Source organism: Calypte anna, chromosome 2, assembly GCF_003957555.1.
Source record: "Calypte anna isolate BGI_N300 chromosome 2, bCalAnn1_v1.p, whole genome shotgun sequence".
NCBI classification, from domain to species: domain Eukaryota; kingdom Metazoa; phylum Chordata; class Aves; order Apodiformes; family Trochilidae; genus Calypte; species Calypte anna.
This window is the reverse complement of record NC_044245.1, coordinates 131,732,297-131,748,915: the sequence shown is the minus strand read 5'-3', so window position 1 is coordinate 131,748,915 and position 16,619 is coordinate 131,732,297. Positions and strand designations below refer to the sequence as shown.

General features: G+C 37.4%; 1 protein-coding gene across 37 annotated transcripts in view; it reads right to left on the bottom strand.

Moving 5' to 3' along the window:
* RIMS2 (regulating synaptic membrane exocytosis 2) overlaps positions 1–16,619 on the bottom strand; it is a 419,884-nt gene that overhangs the window by 43,525 nt on the left and 359,740 nt on the right. For 14 of the 37 annotated variants that reach the window (XM_030444581.1, XM_030444582.1, XM_030444583.1 and 11 more), the window contains one exon: positions 7,000–7,241. The exons of 22 other annotated variants lie outside the window; for them this stretch is intronic. In XM_030444581.1, the coding sequence (XP_030300441.1) occupies positions 7,000–7,241 (242 nt within the window). The remainder of the gene's footprint in view (positions 1–6,999; positions 7,242–16,619) is intronic. One more of the 37 variants, XM_030444618.1, reaches the window with a different exon arrangement.

The following is a 16,619-nucleotide window of genomic DNA, read 5'->3' as shown; positions in this document are numbered from 1 at the left end:
ACAAAAAAATCAGTTTAGGAGAGTTGAATTCATTTTGTACTGCCTTATCTTCTTTCCAAGCCTTTTCCTACATGTGGAAGAAAACAATTTATAGGTAAAAATCTATTGCCTCAGTAAAATGTATTTAAAAGCCTGTGTATTCAGCCTTTTTATTTTGCAGTTAAGAGTCTCTGTATATTTCTTAACATGCTCTCCAGAGTTTATTTAGTAAAAGCTGATTAATGCTCTTAGTAATGTATTTATTATAATGATGCTTTCTCTTTGGTAAAAGATTCAGGTCACAATTCCCAACTAATCAGTAGGAAAAATTGGCCTTAATCTCTTGTCAACTGCAAATCCTATACTTCTATCAATGTAATTTGGGTTTGGTTTGAAACTGAGTCAGATTACATATCTGGAATACTGATACAAGTATAACTCTACATATTAAAGGAATTCATTAACATTTGTCTCTGAAGTAGGAGAGGAATAAAACCCAAAATGAATGGCTTGCTTCAAATAACCTAAATTACATAAATGTGATTAAAAAAAAATTAAAATACATGGTCAGATTAAAAGTAGTTAGAATTTCAGTTGCCATTCTGGCCACATAAATTAATTCTAGGTATACACAATAATAGTGTACTTTATCAAGACAAATGCAATTTTAGTTCAGTAACTTTGCTTACCATACTCTACCCCATTTTATACAACAAAAGGCAATGAATGTAGTTTCTCCTTTAGTTACTACTGGTGGAAATCTTGTTTTTGACAGGAAACATTTATACTGTGTATGTGGCTGAACACTGGTTTTTATATAAATCCAAACTTTGAAATGAGAAATGTGAAATTCCATACAAGACCAAGACCAATGTTCCTGATAGATTCTGTTCAATTATTCCAGTAATTGAAGCAATTGCTCTACAGGCTACATAGTTGGTTCATGACAGACAGAGGTCAGACTATTCTACTTGAGAAACACATCACTTTAGAGCATCAACAGCCTACAATCCACATAGAATCCAAAATTTGGCTTTTAACACATAAAAAAAAAAATCTCACTCAAGCTTTTTCTCTGAGATACTCACTTTTACAGTTCTAGGAAAAGATGAAGCCACAAAATATAAAAATTTCAAAATACTTTAACTTTGTTTCAGTGGGCTTACCCTTTGGACCTCTTCAATATTTGTTAAAATGGAAATGCTTTTTGATGAACACTATTTAAATATCTCAAGGGCAACCATCATTTATTTATACTGAGTCAATTGATTTTTGCTACAGAGAAATATAACTTGAATAATATAATGCCACAGTTCAACCACACCAGAATCATACAGGATACTAAGAGAGCTCAGAACACCATGACATGCTGTCCCCAAAAATCTATTTTTACAGCCCTCCATCTTCATGCCATCTGTGGCATCTTGCCAAAGTCTGTCTTCCTGCTAAAGGAGTGAAAAACTTTATCTTGGTCATTAAAAACAAAACAAACGAACAAAAACCAACCAACCAAATCAAAAAACCTTTTGGCTACAGTGAGATTTTGCTAAATTTTAGTATTTGCTTATGTCTTATGGTTGACTATACATAGTTTTCAATACGTTTCCAATTCTTTTGTACAACTTATCTTGAGAGGATTCCCCGAGCAGAAGGAGTAATTATCTTACATGGAGCACCCTGTCACTGCAGAGGAACTGCAGCTCAGGCAGTGTCAGCTGAACCCCAGAGTCCTCTGCCAGATTTACATGTGCAAGACCCTCCAGAACCCTGTACCTTGGAGTAACACTCTACAGAGAAAAACAAGGAAAAATTACTTCTGTTCAAACACACTGTTACACCTGTCTGCAGCCAATAAAGCACTGGTCACTCTTCAGTCATGCAGCTACATGCTTATTGCCAGCTGTTTTAACAGATGTCATTTACTGTGATCATATACCCAAAGTTATCATGGGACTCAGTGTCTTAGAGTGCACTGGACTCTGTGCATGTGTATATACAGAAAGAAAATGTTTTAGTGTGTATGGTCCATGGTGTGGTCCAGATTCTAAAAAAAAGGCTTGAAAACTGCTTAGGCTTTTGAATACAAGCAGCCCACAAGCACAATAGATCTTGGCTAACTTATGACAAAACAAAATATTTTCATAGCTAAAGGAGAAATGCTTGCTAAACAGGGGAAATCAAGACACCAGGTACCCACCTGCCAGAGACAGTGCATGTAAGGAGAAAGGGAGATCTAAGATGGTGTAATCAGGGAGACAGACTCATTAATGAAATACGTGAAATACAACCGAGACTTACAGGCCTGCACCTGTATGCAGGGCTGAGCATCAGGTCCCTCAGGGATGTCCAGAAGGAAAGGGATTGCATTTCAGCTATGAGTAGCTAAGCAAACACTGTTAAAACGCTGCCTGGGATTTGCATTTTCTGCTTAATTTTCTTCTATAAGGAAAGCCAGCTTTTCCACTAGGAAGAATGCATACGGAATCAGGAAATGAAACTGCAACACATACTCTTTCTAACTTCTAGGTATGATCTCTTGACTCAAGTGTAGGGACTATTACTTTAGTTATTTTTTGGTAGCACTTACAGGTACAGGAAACACAACTAAAATTCTGATTTACCTTGCCACTCTATAGTACCTTGTCTTCTACTACAGTCTAAAGTAAAAGCTACCTTTAGTAAAATGGTTTGTATGTCATCCAACCATTAGCTTGATTCCAAAGTTAAAGAAATTGCAGGAATTCCAGTTTTTTTTTTTTTTAAATTGCTTTGTTCTCAAAATACTGATATATTCCCACAATTGATTTAATTTGATAACTTGATTCTCATTATAGATTTTATTTGATTTTCATTAAATCAAATAATAGGAAAGAAATATCACAGAAGTGATACACACTGTAAAAAGAGGTATGAAATTTTAAAAAATAAGTTACAACTCTCCTTTTAGCCCAAATGAAAAGCAAAAAAAATGATTCCCATCTATTTATATTCATGCTTCCTGTATTCCCATGATCTTAATACTGACATTTTTTTCTGCTCTTTCTTTCCTCATAACAATAGTGATTCACAGAGCACTAAAGATCTTTTCATGTAATGGATATGAGAACACACTTAGATTCTCTTTCTATGATAATTTGAAAAGATTAGTTCTAGTGCCTATGTTAATGAAGTCAGATACTTAAAGTGTCTTGAATTATTGTTTTGCTCTCATATATTACTCTTGGTGGGTTCAGTCTGCAGAGTTACTAGATCAGCAATTTTCTAAGCTTTTAAGACTGCATGAACCTAAGGAGAAAAAGGCACTTTTGTTTCATTTCTCTCTCTCTGGAGGTCTTTCAATACATAATATACACTAGCCATAGTTGAATGAAATTCAAATACAGTTTTTAGGTAATATATTAGTAGTATTGTTATTGTTATTACAATAACTCCTTTAACTCCCACCTATAACAACAAATTATCATACCCTCTGCCTGCAAAGCCACAAACAACTGTTCCTACCTGAATATGCAAAAATATTACAGACAAGAACAAAAAATACTTTTTCATGTGTAGTTCGAGTGTCAATTTCTTAACAACCATGCAAAATTACAAGAAATAGCATAAAACTAATTTGGAAATACAGTAAAAGTGCACCTTTTAAGCCATTCATTGTAGTGGAACAAAACAATCAGACGCCTCTGATTACCAAGAAGTGGGTGTGAGCCGGTATCAAATCCACCTGTGCCCAATCAGGGCAGGCCCCCTATTGAGCATGTGCAAGACCAGGGGGCCAATAAAAGGTGAGGCTCACACCCACCAAGTAGCTCACTTCTGAGCTAGTCAAGAGAGTGTGCTGGTAGCTCACTGAGTGGCAGACCAATCTTGCTAGTTTCACTTTGTGGGCAATAGACTTAGAGCACAGCTCACGAGTCTATATCACGCCACTGAGAAGGACTTGAGGCAACGATCCCTGAAGAAAGGTTTGTCTTGCTACACGTCTTGCTACAATTCATTGTAAACCTGATTCACAGTCCTGAAAGCAGTTATGATGACCTACTTTCAAAATAATTTCTGGCATAGATTTAGTACTAAAGTATGAATGAAAAAAAAACCCAACACTGAAATACAATTGTTCTTTACAAAAAAAATTGAAAAAAGCTTCAGAAATACTGGTAGGCATTACATCACTGACTTTCATATGAGCACACAGTTCTGAAAAGCCTAGTTTCTATAATTATGATCACAGCTTTCCATAGAATAATATTGTCATTTCATGTTATTGTTACGATTTTCAAGCCTGATATGGAAGGCGGTACTTGGTTGATCAGGTAAAAATGGCATAATTTCTTCATCAACTACCTAAGAACCCTTTACAACTTGACCAGTTTCTATGCAGTGCTTTGCCACGCATGTGCTCCCTGTCTCTCAGTTCCAGAAAGCTGTAGTTTTACAGGGCATCTATAGCACATTAGTGTTTCGATCCCAGACCTTGTATCAGTTCTTGTACCAACACAAGATTCCATGTGCAGGCACTGAAAAGAGATGCATGATGAAATAAACCAGGAATATTTATAAATTCATTAAATATATCAACTGCAAGTTTTAAACCTCTGTCTTTCACATATAACACTGGTGTCCATGATGTGCTGATGGATGACTGAGACGTGCAAAACTTTTCTTGGTGATGTGACCTTACCCTCACCCACTCAACAGGCCAGCACCATGTGTCACTGGAAACACAGAATCATACACATACTTCATCCAGTGGTTGACACGCAGCCACAGGTTTCCTCCCCAGATGGCCAAGTGTGCTTGCATCAATCAACTATTTGAATGATTCGTGTGCTTGTTCTGTTTGGTGCAGCCAGATGTGGTCACAAGAGAAGGCCCCTCAGGAGCACTGTCAAATAGGGCAGCTGGAGCTGGTGTGGTAATAGCTCTACAAAACAACCCATATCCAACCCACACATGAGGGGCCTTTCCAGAAGAAGGCAGTCAGAGGTTCAGTGACTGATGCTGGGGCCAGGCACAGGCCAGCCCAGACCTCTCCCAGGGAGCATCTGAAGGAGAAGGGCTGCCTGGCAGGTTTCCCTGCTTTCTGATGCTCCTCTAACAACACTGAAATACAGCTCCTTATTCGTTATTTTTTCAGAACATGCCATCCACAGTCAATGGGTCAAGAAACCCTGAGTATTTTTTGAAAGAGTTATATTTCACATTTCTCCCTGATTTCAGCATCTAATCAGTTTTTTTGGCAACTGATTTGATATAAAAAGATAAAAACATCAGATTAGAAGTCCTAAATAACTGAGACAGGGTGGTATTTAAACCAAATCCAGGCAAGCCACACAATACAGATTCTCTCTAGGGATGAGACATACTTGAAGAGCATACAAAGAGCAGACATCATTAATTTAATCTCTTTTATAGTAAGAAAGACCAGATTACATCAGAATTAGTAATGTAGTGCATAATATTTGACTTGATATCCAAATATATCAATACAGCTACATATATGTGTACTATCACATGAGTAAAATTTAGATTTCTATGTGAGCAAGTGGCTAAGTTTTTTTCCTGCTCAACCAGACACTTCCCAGATCTGTATAAAGATGACTTTATCTTTTGCCTATTGGAGAAAATAAAAACATATTTGCAACTGTCATTTCCATAACCCACAGACAGGACAGTAAAGCATGAGACTGCTGAAAGGACTTGCCTACCGATGGAGCCATCAGTGTTTCCATGATATTCAGGTCTTTCACTACAAACATTTGTTCTCCTCTTCTATTTCATTCTCTTGTCTCATAACATATTAAGACAGACACACAAGATCTTTGTTCTCTTTCTGGGCTCTTCCTTCTTCTACACTCTTACTGCTCTTGCTTACTCTTCATTTCCCTTTTTTTGCTTTTTGGTTTTTTTGCTTGTACTCTTTCCAGGTACTTTAAATCTCCTTCCTACAAAAGTTTACTTACAATATTTACCACAAATTATGATATTGCAAATAACTGTTTTACTCTTTTTACTTGTGCATTAAAACTTTTTGGTTTCACACTATAAACTGCAAACTTTCCCAAGAACTGAAATCGAGGTTTGAATGGTGGTTAGCACAATGGACACCTTTGAATGGGACATAAATTTATACGTTGAGACATATGACAATGTTACAACAGTTTTGCTTAAACACTGAACATAAAAGATGTGTCATGTAGAAACTCTAAAATACACAACTACATATATGTGTATAACTATTTAAAAACTTTTAAAATATATATGGCATTTAAACAAAAGTAACTTTTTTTCACGTAAAACATACTTGTCCTATACCGCTTCCTTAATTGACAATGAGAGCTTTTCAGAGTGCATTATATGGATTTTTTCTGAAATAGGAAGAATATAAAAAAATGCATATGTTTTTAAGTGCTTTGGGCATCAAAGAAGAAAAAGTTGTCATTTTTTTCCCAGGTAAAATGCTTCAATATAAAACTTTAAATGAGATAAACAGAAATCGGGAAAAACTGTACTGATGGTGAACACTTGTAGGCTGAAAAGGAATTAATTAAAAAGCAGCAAAACAGATCTATGAAAGTAATAAAATGTATCAGTTTGTTTCATTTCAAAACAAGGTTGCTTGTTCAAATGTGGGAAAAAAAAATATTGAAAAACACAAACAGTATTTGTGACAAAAGCAAAGGAGTTTTGCAACATTTCACCAGCCCTTCACAAACTTGCAGAAAGGATTCCCCACACACAGAAGTACAGCAGCTCATGTGGCCTCCTGAGAAACAAGGAATTGGTGCATTAAGCAAGCAGAAAATGAAAGCCTCAGTCAAACCTGAAAAGGACCTTTCCTAAAAAAAGAAATAGTTTAGTACATGTCCAGAGAGAAAAAAGACGTTTTATCATTTTCTTCATTCCACAGAATATTGTTGATCAGGCAACTTCAACAGGATATCCAAATGATTAAACCATAACATATGCACATTATAGACATTTAAATTATAACTTGAGAGGGGGAAAAAATCCAGTTCCTACCAGTTTGGCTGAGTTGTGATGTGCTACGGCTCTTTCTCGAGAGACCCACTATTGCGACCATCTTTGCACCGATGCTGGAGCGCCTCTTTTTGCTGCCACCACCAACCGTGCCCACTGCCGTGTCCGACTGGCTCCCATCGTTCTTCTCCAGGGTGTACATGTCCCCGCTGATGCTGGTGCTCTTAGTCATGTTCTTTCCTGAGGCACCCATCTGTCTGCTTTGCATTTTGGATGTAAAGACACTGTCAGCCAGTGGTTGGATAAACAGTGTAACAAAGAAAAGTAAAAAGGGGAAGACAGAAAAGGACAGGTTTCAGATGGGAGGTTTTGGGAGGCTGGAGGGTAAAAGCAGCTAGTTCACACAGGTAGGGTTTGGCTTTTGAGACGTAAAAAGGAGTAGCTGTAATTCTAGGTTACAGTTTGATCTCCTGTAAACATCCTTGACTCATCAAAATTTTGTTTTAATAATAAGCTCTTATTTACTTATTGCCTTAAAGTGCATTATCAGCAAAATCATTAAATCGAATTAATAACTCAGTATACCACATATACATTTTTTGCTAGGGAAATTTAAGTTCTGCAATCAGTGGTCTGCCTGTCTTCATGATAGAGCACACGTAATGGTTTTAAACTAAGAGAGGGTGGATTTAGACTAGTTGTAAGGAAGAATTTTTCTATAATGAGAGTGGTGAAACACTGAAATAGGTTGCCCAGAGAAGCGTCAGATGCCCTGTCCTGGAAACATCACAGGTCTGGTTGGATGGAGGCCTGAGCAATTTGATCTAGTTGAAGATGTCCCTGCAGTGATTGTACTAGATGACCTCTAAACGTCCTTCCCAACCCAAACAATTTTGATACTTCTCACATACATCCACACAATCTATATTGCTCCAGGAAACAGATATGTGATTCATTACTGAGTGGAATGAAAGGATATCAGCCTGAAGTATAGCTTTGGTTTCTAAGCATCCTGATTTCAAGGATGTTTTCAGTAGTCTGGTTTATCTTAATCATCCTATGATTTTGATGAAATTACACAGTAATGAACAGCTATAGGTTTTTTGCTGCCTTTCTTCAGCAACAGATACATTTTATTATATACATATATTTAATATAAAACTTGGCTGTTATGTGACTTACATCATCATTATTGATAAATGGAATTTAATTTAATATACCTTTTGTACTCATTTATACACTGTTTATAAACCACTGTATATACTATGGTTTACATGGCTATATCTGAATTATCTGCTGCAGTATTTCACAATATGCCCCAAGGGAACCTTATGCCCCAGGGTATAGGCAAAGGGACCTTTGCACAGAAATTACTATCTACAGTGATGAGAGGATTGCCAATCCATATTTTGCTCTGACAACTAACTGGTAGGTGTTTGGACAAACACATGTAGGCCTGAATACATAGATAATATTTCAGTGAAGTTCTTGCATAGAGCTTAGACTTTATTATTCTGTTCAGTACCCTGCATCTCACTAAAAATCCTCATTAGATACAGTGTTAGACAATCAAAAAAACAGTGAAATACTTCTAGAAACCAGGGTAAATTGTTTTTGTGTTAAATCACCAGTATATAAAGACTAACAAAGAATATTTTTCCTTTTCAAGCACATTTTCATAAGCAGGCACAGGCTATTCCTAAAGCTTTACTGATCAGCAAATGGTTATAGAGTGAAGTTTAGTGGTTATAGCCACACTCCTTTCCCCTTACTTATAATGGCCTAAGTCTATTTCAAAAAAGGAAGGTTGAATTGATTCTTTTTCAAGTTTTTGTTATACATGTTCTGTTACACAAAACCTATCTATGGAGTTAATGCAGTGCTCACAAAAGCAAGGGGATCACTGGGTCTCTTCTCACTCGCTCCAGGGGAAATGGCATAAGGCATCAGATTTGGGAAAATGATGCAACTATTTAGGATATTTAGACAGTAACAAAAGACTGGAACACAAGGAAAACCTGAAAATGTTTTATTACCCTTTTTTAACTCTCTTGTTATATGCTGGTACACACTGATTCACACTGGTGCGTTTAACACTTAGCAAAGAATGGGATAGGACGCAGATCTAGAGGAAGGCAAGGAAATAAAATAAAAATGGCTCTGTATTTCTGGGGCTTCTCAGCACCATAAGTTAGTTGTCAGATGATAACATCACAAGCTATATTTTCTTTCAAGAGCCTTTAGGGATTATTTTACAGAAAAGAGATGCTACAGCAACTAGTTCTCAGTTCCAATGCTATCCTGAATATGAGAAATATTAGAAAGATCTAAGAAGATCAGTGTTGGGAAGAGCTAGAATCTTCTACTTTACCTTAAGAAAAATTCTTCTTGAAATCAGAAAATCAGAGCCCCTTATCCAGTAATGCTATTTCTGACCTAAGTTTTCTAAGGAAGTATGATGAAAGCCTGTGATGTCTATCCAGTCTCTCTCTTTTCAGTAATTTAAAAAATCAGTTCAAATTTGACACAGAAGTAGGAAACTAGAGCTATTTAATTTTTAAAACTGCTTTGAAAACAGACCCTGAGTGAGTGATCTTATGAACGTCCCTTTGGGGAAAGCCTGAAGTATAAATTGGTTATTATGGAATCTGTTATTTCACATGGGAGCTCATTCGTATGGCACATACTGATAGGGAAAGTAATGTTTCTACTGCTTGCAGAATAACCTATTCCATTGGGAATGAAATCCATAAAATCAGTGAGTTCTTGTAATATTTACTACTGGAAAATAATAATTTACTACTGGAAATAATAATTATGGCATTACTATATAAGTGATATTAGCATTTAAGATAGTGCTTATGTCATAGCAGCACAAACAGAAATATTCTGTTTTCACATGAAACTTACACTAAGGACCAAGTTCCCATTTCCTGAGTCTCATGTGCCTTTGAGGTGCTTCATGTGTCATTTCCCAAAATGCATAATTCTATTTATTTCAACGGATTATAATAATTACCCTTATTAAAGAAATCAGTGTGGTTAAAAAGGTTAGCATGGAAAGCTGCTATAATTTCACTTGGCAGTTAACTTTGAAAGCACCATGAATTGCAGGATTTGTTCCTTGGATGCTGTCTAACTAAAGAAAGCCTTGCTGTGTTCTTCTGCCAACAATGAGATTAACTTCACTGAACCACTTTCTTTTGACCAGCTAAGAAAAGTAGGAAATATAATTCAAATAAGGAAAAAGGGATTTAGATTTTTAAATTTTATTTTTTTAGCAGAGTCCTAAAAACATTTGCTTTAAATAAGTTTGCTGTTTTTTCTTTCTCCTTCGTAAAACCAGAAGTGAAGACATCTTTGTTATGCTTCCAGTAGCAAACAGTTACTGGAGAAGGCTTCACAGGTTTGTTTTTTCTCCATTCCTCCCTCACCAAAATGCTTTAAGAAATAAGTGCTAGGAAATTTTCTGATTGACCTATAGTACCTCATAATAAATCTGAAGAGGTCATGAGCAAGCCAAGTCCTTCATCAGCACTCTGAACCCTCTCTGGCCTTCCAGATCCTAGCTTACAAATTATTCTTGCTAGATGCTTGGCACCCTCACCAGTAAAGCTATCTTCCTACCTAGAATATCTTCTGGTAGTGCCAGAAATGGACTATTTCCCGAAAAATAAGGGTTTGTAATGTCAGGTTTAGCTCCTTTCTGCAGTAACAGAACTATCAAATGGAGAGAGTAAATTAAAAGGCAGAAAATCCTATACTCTTTTATGTTAACAGAAAACAGAAATTACTTACACATGAAATTATCTTTGCATGTACATATACACAAACATAATCATACACACACATTCAGTTAAATATATACAACAGTATTTTAACACTGAGATTAAATAAAATTAATTTGTGAGATTATATCACTGAAGGAATAGATATGTGCTAAATGCAGGGTTCTCCAGGTGCCTTATAAGATACTGATCTTTAGAATACTCTTAGCTAAAAGGATATGGAGGCAGATGGGAGTAAAGTGCTTAAGAAAACCCTCATGGAAGGGAGGCAGAGAAGTAAGTCTCATAAGATCTTTGCTTTAGTCTTGGCATCTCCTGCTTTAGACATACTATTTGCTTAGCATGTGACCAAGAAGGAAAGGAACTGCTTGTGAGGTTTGGGTTAAGGAGGGGGAAGATTTCACAGTGTAAAGAATCCTGCCCTAAAGGCAGAGAAAATTACTTGAATCCCCTTTCTATACAACAGTATAGTTGGTATGTTTTGCAGCAGGTAAGATGGACTACCATGTGGGCAAGTGCTCCAGACCCTAGATGAAAAAGTTCCAGAAGAAACCTTGGTTCAATCCACATTTTTGAATGTTGCGGTAAAAAACAAGTCAGAAACTTCATGCAACCTCTACTAATTTCTGACTGACTTATTAGTGCTTCAAAGGGGAAGAAAAGAAAATAATAATTTTAGAGCTGAATGATAATATGGTTAGCTGCTATTATATTTTCCATGAAACAGCTTTATTTCATATGTACCAAATGGAAAGTCTCATCCTGTCTCCATAGGTAAAAACCTGGAGTCTCTGGATGCAGCTTTTGAATCAATTACAGAGTTGGACAGAATCTGACTAGTGGGTCAGATTCTTGCCTAAAACTTTTTACAGAGACTGGATGACTAGTACAGTAAGTGCCAAATTTCCTCAGGAACCTTTTGTCTAGGCCAGAAAAAGAAAAGAAAACAAAACATAAACTAAAAAATCGCATTGACACCTGGGAGTCTTTATGCTGTATCGTGCCTGTGGAGATCAACAATATGACAAACCAACCAGGCTGGTGATGGAGAAATTAAAGACAACGATCCCCCTGAAGGCTGTTACTGCTATAAAAAGCAATTATGAATCCCACAAAAACCTCACTGAGCTTTCTGCAGGCATCCTATGCTGTTGCACAGCACAGTACTGCCCATTTTTTCTGTACATTAAGCAATCCAGCAGGCAGTAACAAGAAATGCTAAACTAGGAAAATACACTGACTCACTCTTTCTCTAAAGACAAGAAAAACAAAAAACAGGCCCAAACCCAAATCTTAGGACACCAATGTAATTCAAAAACCATGGATCATATCCTTTCAGATATCCTCCACTAACACAGTATTTTTCTCTCCTCAACTTATCAAAACAGACTCTCACGAGGTGAACACCTCTCTTTCCATGTATCCATTTGGTTGTGTAGCACAGTTAATGACTTCCTGAACTGAAATGTCATTTCCCAAAATGACTTCCCAGCATTTTCATAGAATGCTTATGTTTGGAAAAGACCTTGAAGATTATCCAGTCCAACCCTTAACATAGCTTTGCCAAGTTCTCCACCAAATCATGTCTTGAGTCTAACCAACCCCAGTTTTCTCAGCCACTGCTCATAAGACCTGTGCTCCACACCTTTCGCCAGCCTTCTTGCCTTTCTTTGGATATGCTCCAGCACCCAGACATTCTTTTTGTTGTGAGGGGCCAAGAACTGAACACAGAATTCAAGGTGTACCGAATACAGGGGCAAGATCACTTCCCCCCTCCTGATGGTAACACTATTTCTGATTCAGGCCAGGATGCTGTCGGCCTTCTTGGCCACTTGTGCGTACTGATGGCTCATATTTAGCTGGAAGTCAATCAGCACCCCCCAGGCCTTTTTCTGCCGGGCAGCATTCCAGCTACTCTTCCCCAAGCCAATAGTGTTGCCTGGAGTTGTTGTGATCTGGCATTTGGCCTTGCTGAATCTCATACAATTGGCCTCAGCCATCAATCACGCTTGTCCAGATCAACTTCCATTGAGCTTGGTGTCATCTGCAAACTTACTGAGGGTGCACTCAATCCCCTTGTCCAGATTGCTGATAAAGATATTAAACAGAATTGACCCCACACTGAGCCCCAAGGAACACCACTTGTGACCTGCCACTACCTGGATTTAACTCAGTTCCCCACAGCTCTCAGGGCCTGGCCATCCAGCCATTTTTTACCCATCAGAGTACACCAGTCCAGGAGCAGCCAGTTTCTCTAGGAGAATGTTGTCAGAAACTGTGTCAAAGTCTTTACTGACATCCAGGTAGACAACATCCAGAGCCTTTCTCTCATCTTCTAAGTGGATCACCTTGTCATAGAAGATCAGGTTAGTCAAGCAGGACCTGTCCCACATATGCCACATGACAGCACTCAAGATGATGGGCTCCATAACTTTCCCCAGCATCAGCTAGGGACTACAGACTGACAGGCCTGAAGTTCCTTGGATCCTCGTTCTGGCCCTCCTTGTAGATGAGCATCACATTTTCTACCTTTCAGTCAACTGGGAGTCAACAGCCAAGATTGCTGATAGATGATGGAAAGTGGCTTGGTGAGCAGTTCCACCAGCTCCCTCACAACCCTTGGGTGGATCCTGTCTGGTCCCAGAGACTTATGGGTGTACCAGGTCACTGACCATTGCCCCTTAGATAATGGGGGCTTCTTTCTGCTTCCATACCCGACTTCCAGCTCAGAGAACAACTGGTCTTACTACAAAAGACTGAGGCAAAGAAGGCATTAAGCACCTCAGTCTTTTCCTCAGCCTTTGTCACTATTCAGTATTTGTCACTTTTCTCCCATCTCTTCCTCTCCTTACTCTTCCTTTCCTCAGTATGGTAGTGAGGAAGATCATGAAGTCAGATATTTTGTGTCAGTGGATATAGAAAAGCTTTCTTTTCCCTCTTCAACACCTTGGTAAGTTGACATTATAGCAGCAGGGCTCTGCAGAAGTGCTGAAGTACAGCTGTATGCTGTAATTTCCTAGGAAGAGGACTTGAACAAATCTTCTATTGTTGAAACATATACTTTCTGATAAATGTCTGCAGTGAGACTGGAAGACCCACTGAAGATTTCACTTACAAGCTTGTCACAAGCAGGAGAGAAAATTTAATGCCATTTAATAGTCTTCTTAGCTCATTTGGAGAGGCTTTCATTGCATTAATTTGCTGTAGAAATTTAACAAAAACAGCATTATGGGGACAGCTGTGATGTAGGAAATAACAATGCTTCCATCCAGTGCATGCATTCCTATGGTAATTTACATGAAAGAGAGACATTGCAGGTTCAAAATTATAGTGATGTAGTCTCCTGGGATTCACTTGGTCAAAAGTATCTTATTAACTCATTTGTGATATGTCTCTAATAGCCACTTAAGTCTTAGGTTTATTTTATTGGAATTGTAACTGGTGAGAAACAATAAAGCAGTGATTATAATGTATTTTTAATGTATATTGCTATTCATAGAAAAATCTTATGCACAACTCAAAAGTAACAATATTGTTATATGAAGTATCTGTTCCAAAGGTCTCTTTCATTACAAATGAACAATACATCACCTGTTACAGCATCTATGGTGACCTGGATCTTTCCCACTCTGCAATATATCGGGCTCTTTATTAATTTAAATTCATAGATGTATAGCTTTTTCCATACTGTGACTAGCATTTTTTTCTATATTGGACCAAAAATAAACTTTTGGGGGGGCTAGGCCACTGGATTACTTATTAAACATTACCACAAGAAGAGAGCAAAGAAGAAGAGCCACTGTAACAGATAACTGTTTCCAAACAGTAGTTCTCAGAGCTTCAGAGATTTTTGATAAAAGTTCTTACCATCTCTGAGAGAATCATTGGCCATTTTAATATAAAAATACAATTTATACCATTTTCTTAATTTATAACAACTTTTAAGGTTATAAAACTTTAGAAAGTAAAATAACTTCTTAAAATTTATTATATTCATATTTATCTACTCTTGATAAATTTTCATGTTTTCGTTCACAAAGTAACAGAAAAGCTTTATTACCCTGCTAGCAGTAGTGAATCTATGCAGAAACCCTTTCCTTTGATACAGAGAACTAAACCAGCTATTTACTATGAGTGAATTCAGAAGAAAACTACTGAGAAAACTATTTGAGGTCCAGAAATATTGTATTATACAGCTGTCATGTTAATTTGATATTCATTTGTAAATAGAAGCAGTCCATATGAGCTCTTGGCAATAAAATAAATAAATTCCAAGCAAAGACAGACCCAGTTTTGAACTCCAACTAAAACCTTTGAATTTAGAAAGAATCTTTTTAAATCCAGCCTGGCAAAGAAGGAGGTACATTTGTAAATGCAGACTAACAACAACCTGGCCAAATTAAAACTGACAGTGGACAACCTGATTTAACTGAGACTGTCTCTTACAGAAACGCATCCTGCATGTACTTAATCTGAAAGTTAAATGTTACATATGTTATATGCTTACTCAAACATACTGCTGAATTGTAGTCTTGCAAAGGGGAGGAAAAAGAGGGGTCACTCTGTGTTCTGGATTATCACTGCTGCAAGATTACTTAGTGCTGCAGTACTTAGCTGCTGCAGATTTGTTACTCAAAGGGCTGAAAAGAAATTAAATGCAAAGCACTGTGTTCATAAACCAGACTTAAGTCCAATAAGTGTCCAAGACCGAACCTCACAAGAGAAATAATATAGAATCAAGTCTGGAAACGGAGAAAAATTTCAGACTCAAAGGCAGAAATTCTCAAATATATATCGAGATAAGAGACATCATGGATCACTTCAGGGTAAGAGCAACCATGATTTCTTATCTTTATTTGCTAAACTGAAATTAGCCAGAAGGATTTTTTTATTATTTAAAACCACATTTGGCTAGAAAACTTTGAAAGACAGGCATGCAGGAACTGGATAGGACACACTCCATTGAGAGAAAAATTGCCTAATAGGAAAGAACTAGATGTCCTTAAAGGGTTTTATAGCAAAATAAATTGTGGCAGTCAATATGGATTTTACTATAGCTACATTTATACTTCACTCGTGGAAGACTGGGTTACTTTGATTAGTACTGTACAATGTGAATATGCTCACACTGCTTGTACTTCTTATGCATATGTGTGTGGCAGTGGGCATCTAAAGAATAAAGCAAATCTTACATTTCCTTAATTTCTTTAAATTCGGGTTGCTTGAGGATTCAGAAAAGTCAGGGTCAAAATAGGCACCATTAAGATGTAACAAAGCCATAGCATCCCTTTGAATTATCTTCAGGGGCTGAGCGCTAAATGGACACTAGCAAGAAATTGGAAGCCATAATTGCCTGAACCAAGGAGACATTATCTGGGACATCATGATCTTGCCTGTCTGACTTCTGTCACTTTGACAAAATGACTTTGAGTCACTTTGGGCGTCTGGGGGAAATTAGAAAAGCATACAGAAAACTTAAGACCATCATAAAAAGAAAATGCTATGAGGAGACTTGGCTTATATCTTTCTGAACACAAGTCTGCAAACTTTGTTCTTCTGACCCGGGAAGGACAGGTCTATGCTCAGAACTGCCTGCTGAGGCAATGTGCATGTTGCACATAATGCATGTTTGGAGTGAAGGCTCCTCTTTTTTACCTTGGACTTTCACAGGAATCATGTTTGTGTTATGGCTACGGTCTGGGGAGAGACAGGCTCCCAGTGATACTGGCAGGGGAAATGTAGAGGCTTCTTTCCTACTAAGGGCCACATCATGGCACATCCCTCAGCTTGTCTGAGTAGCTCTTTACAGACTTCATACATTAAGATGAGTGCAAACACCATGCAGGTACAGTGGTGGTACTGAACCAAAATGTT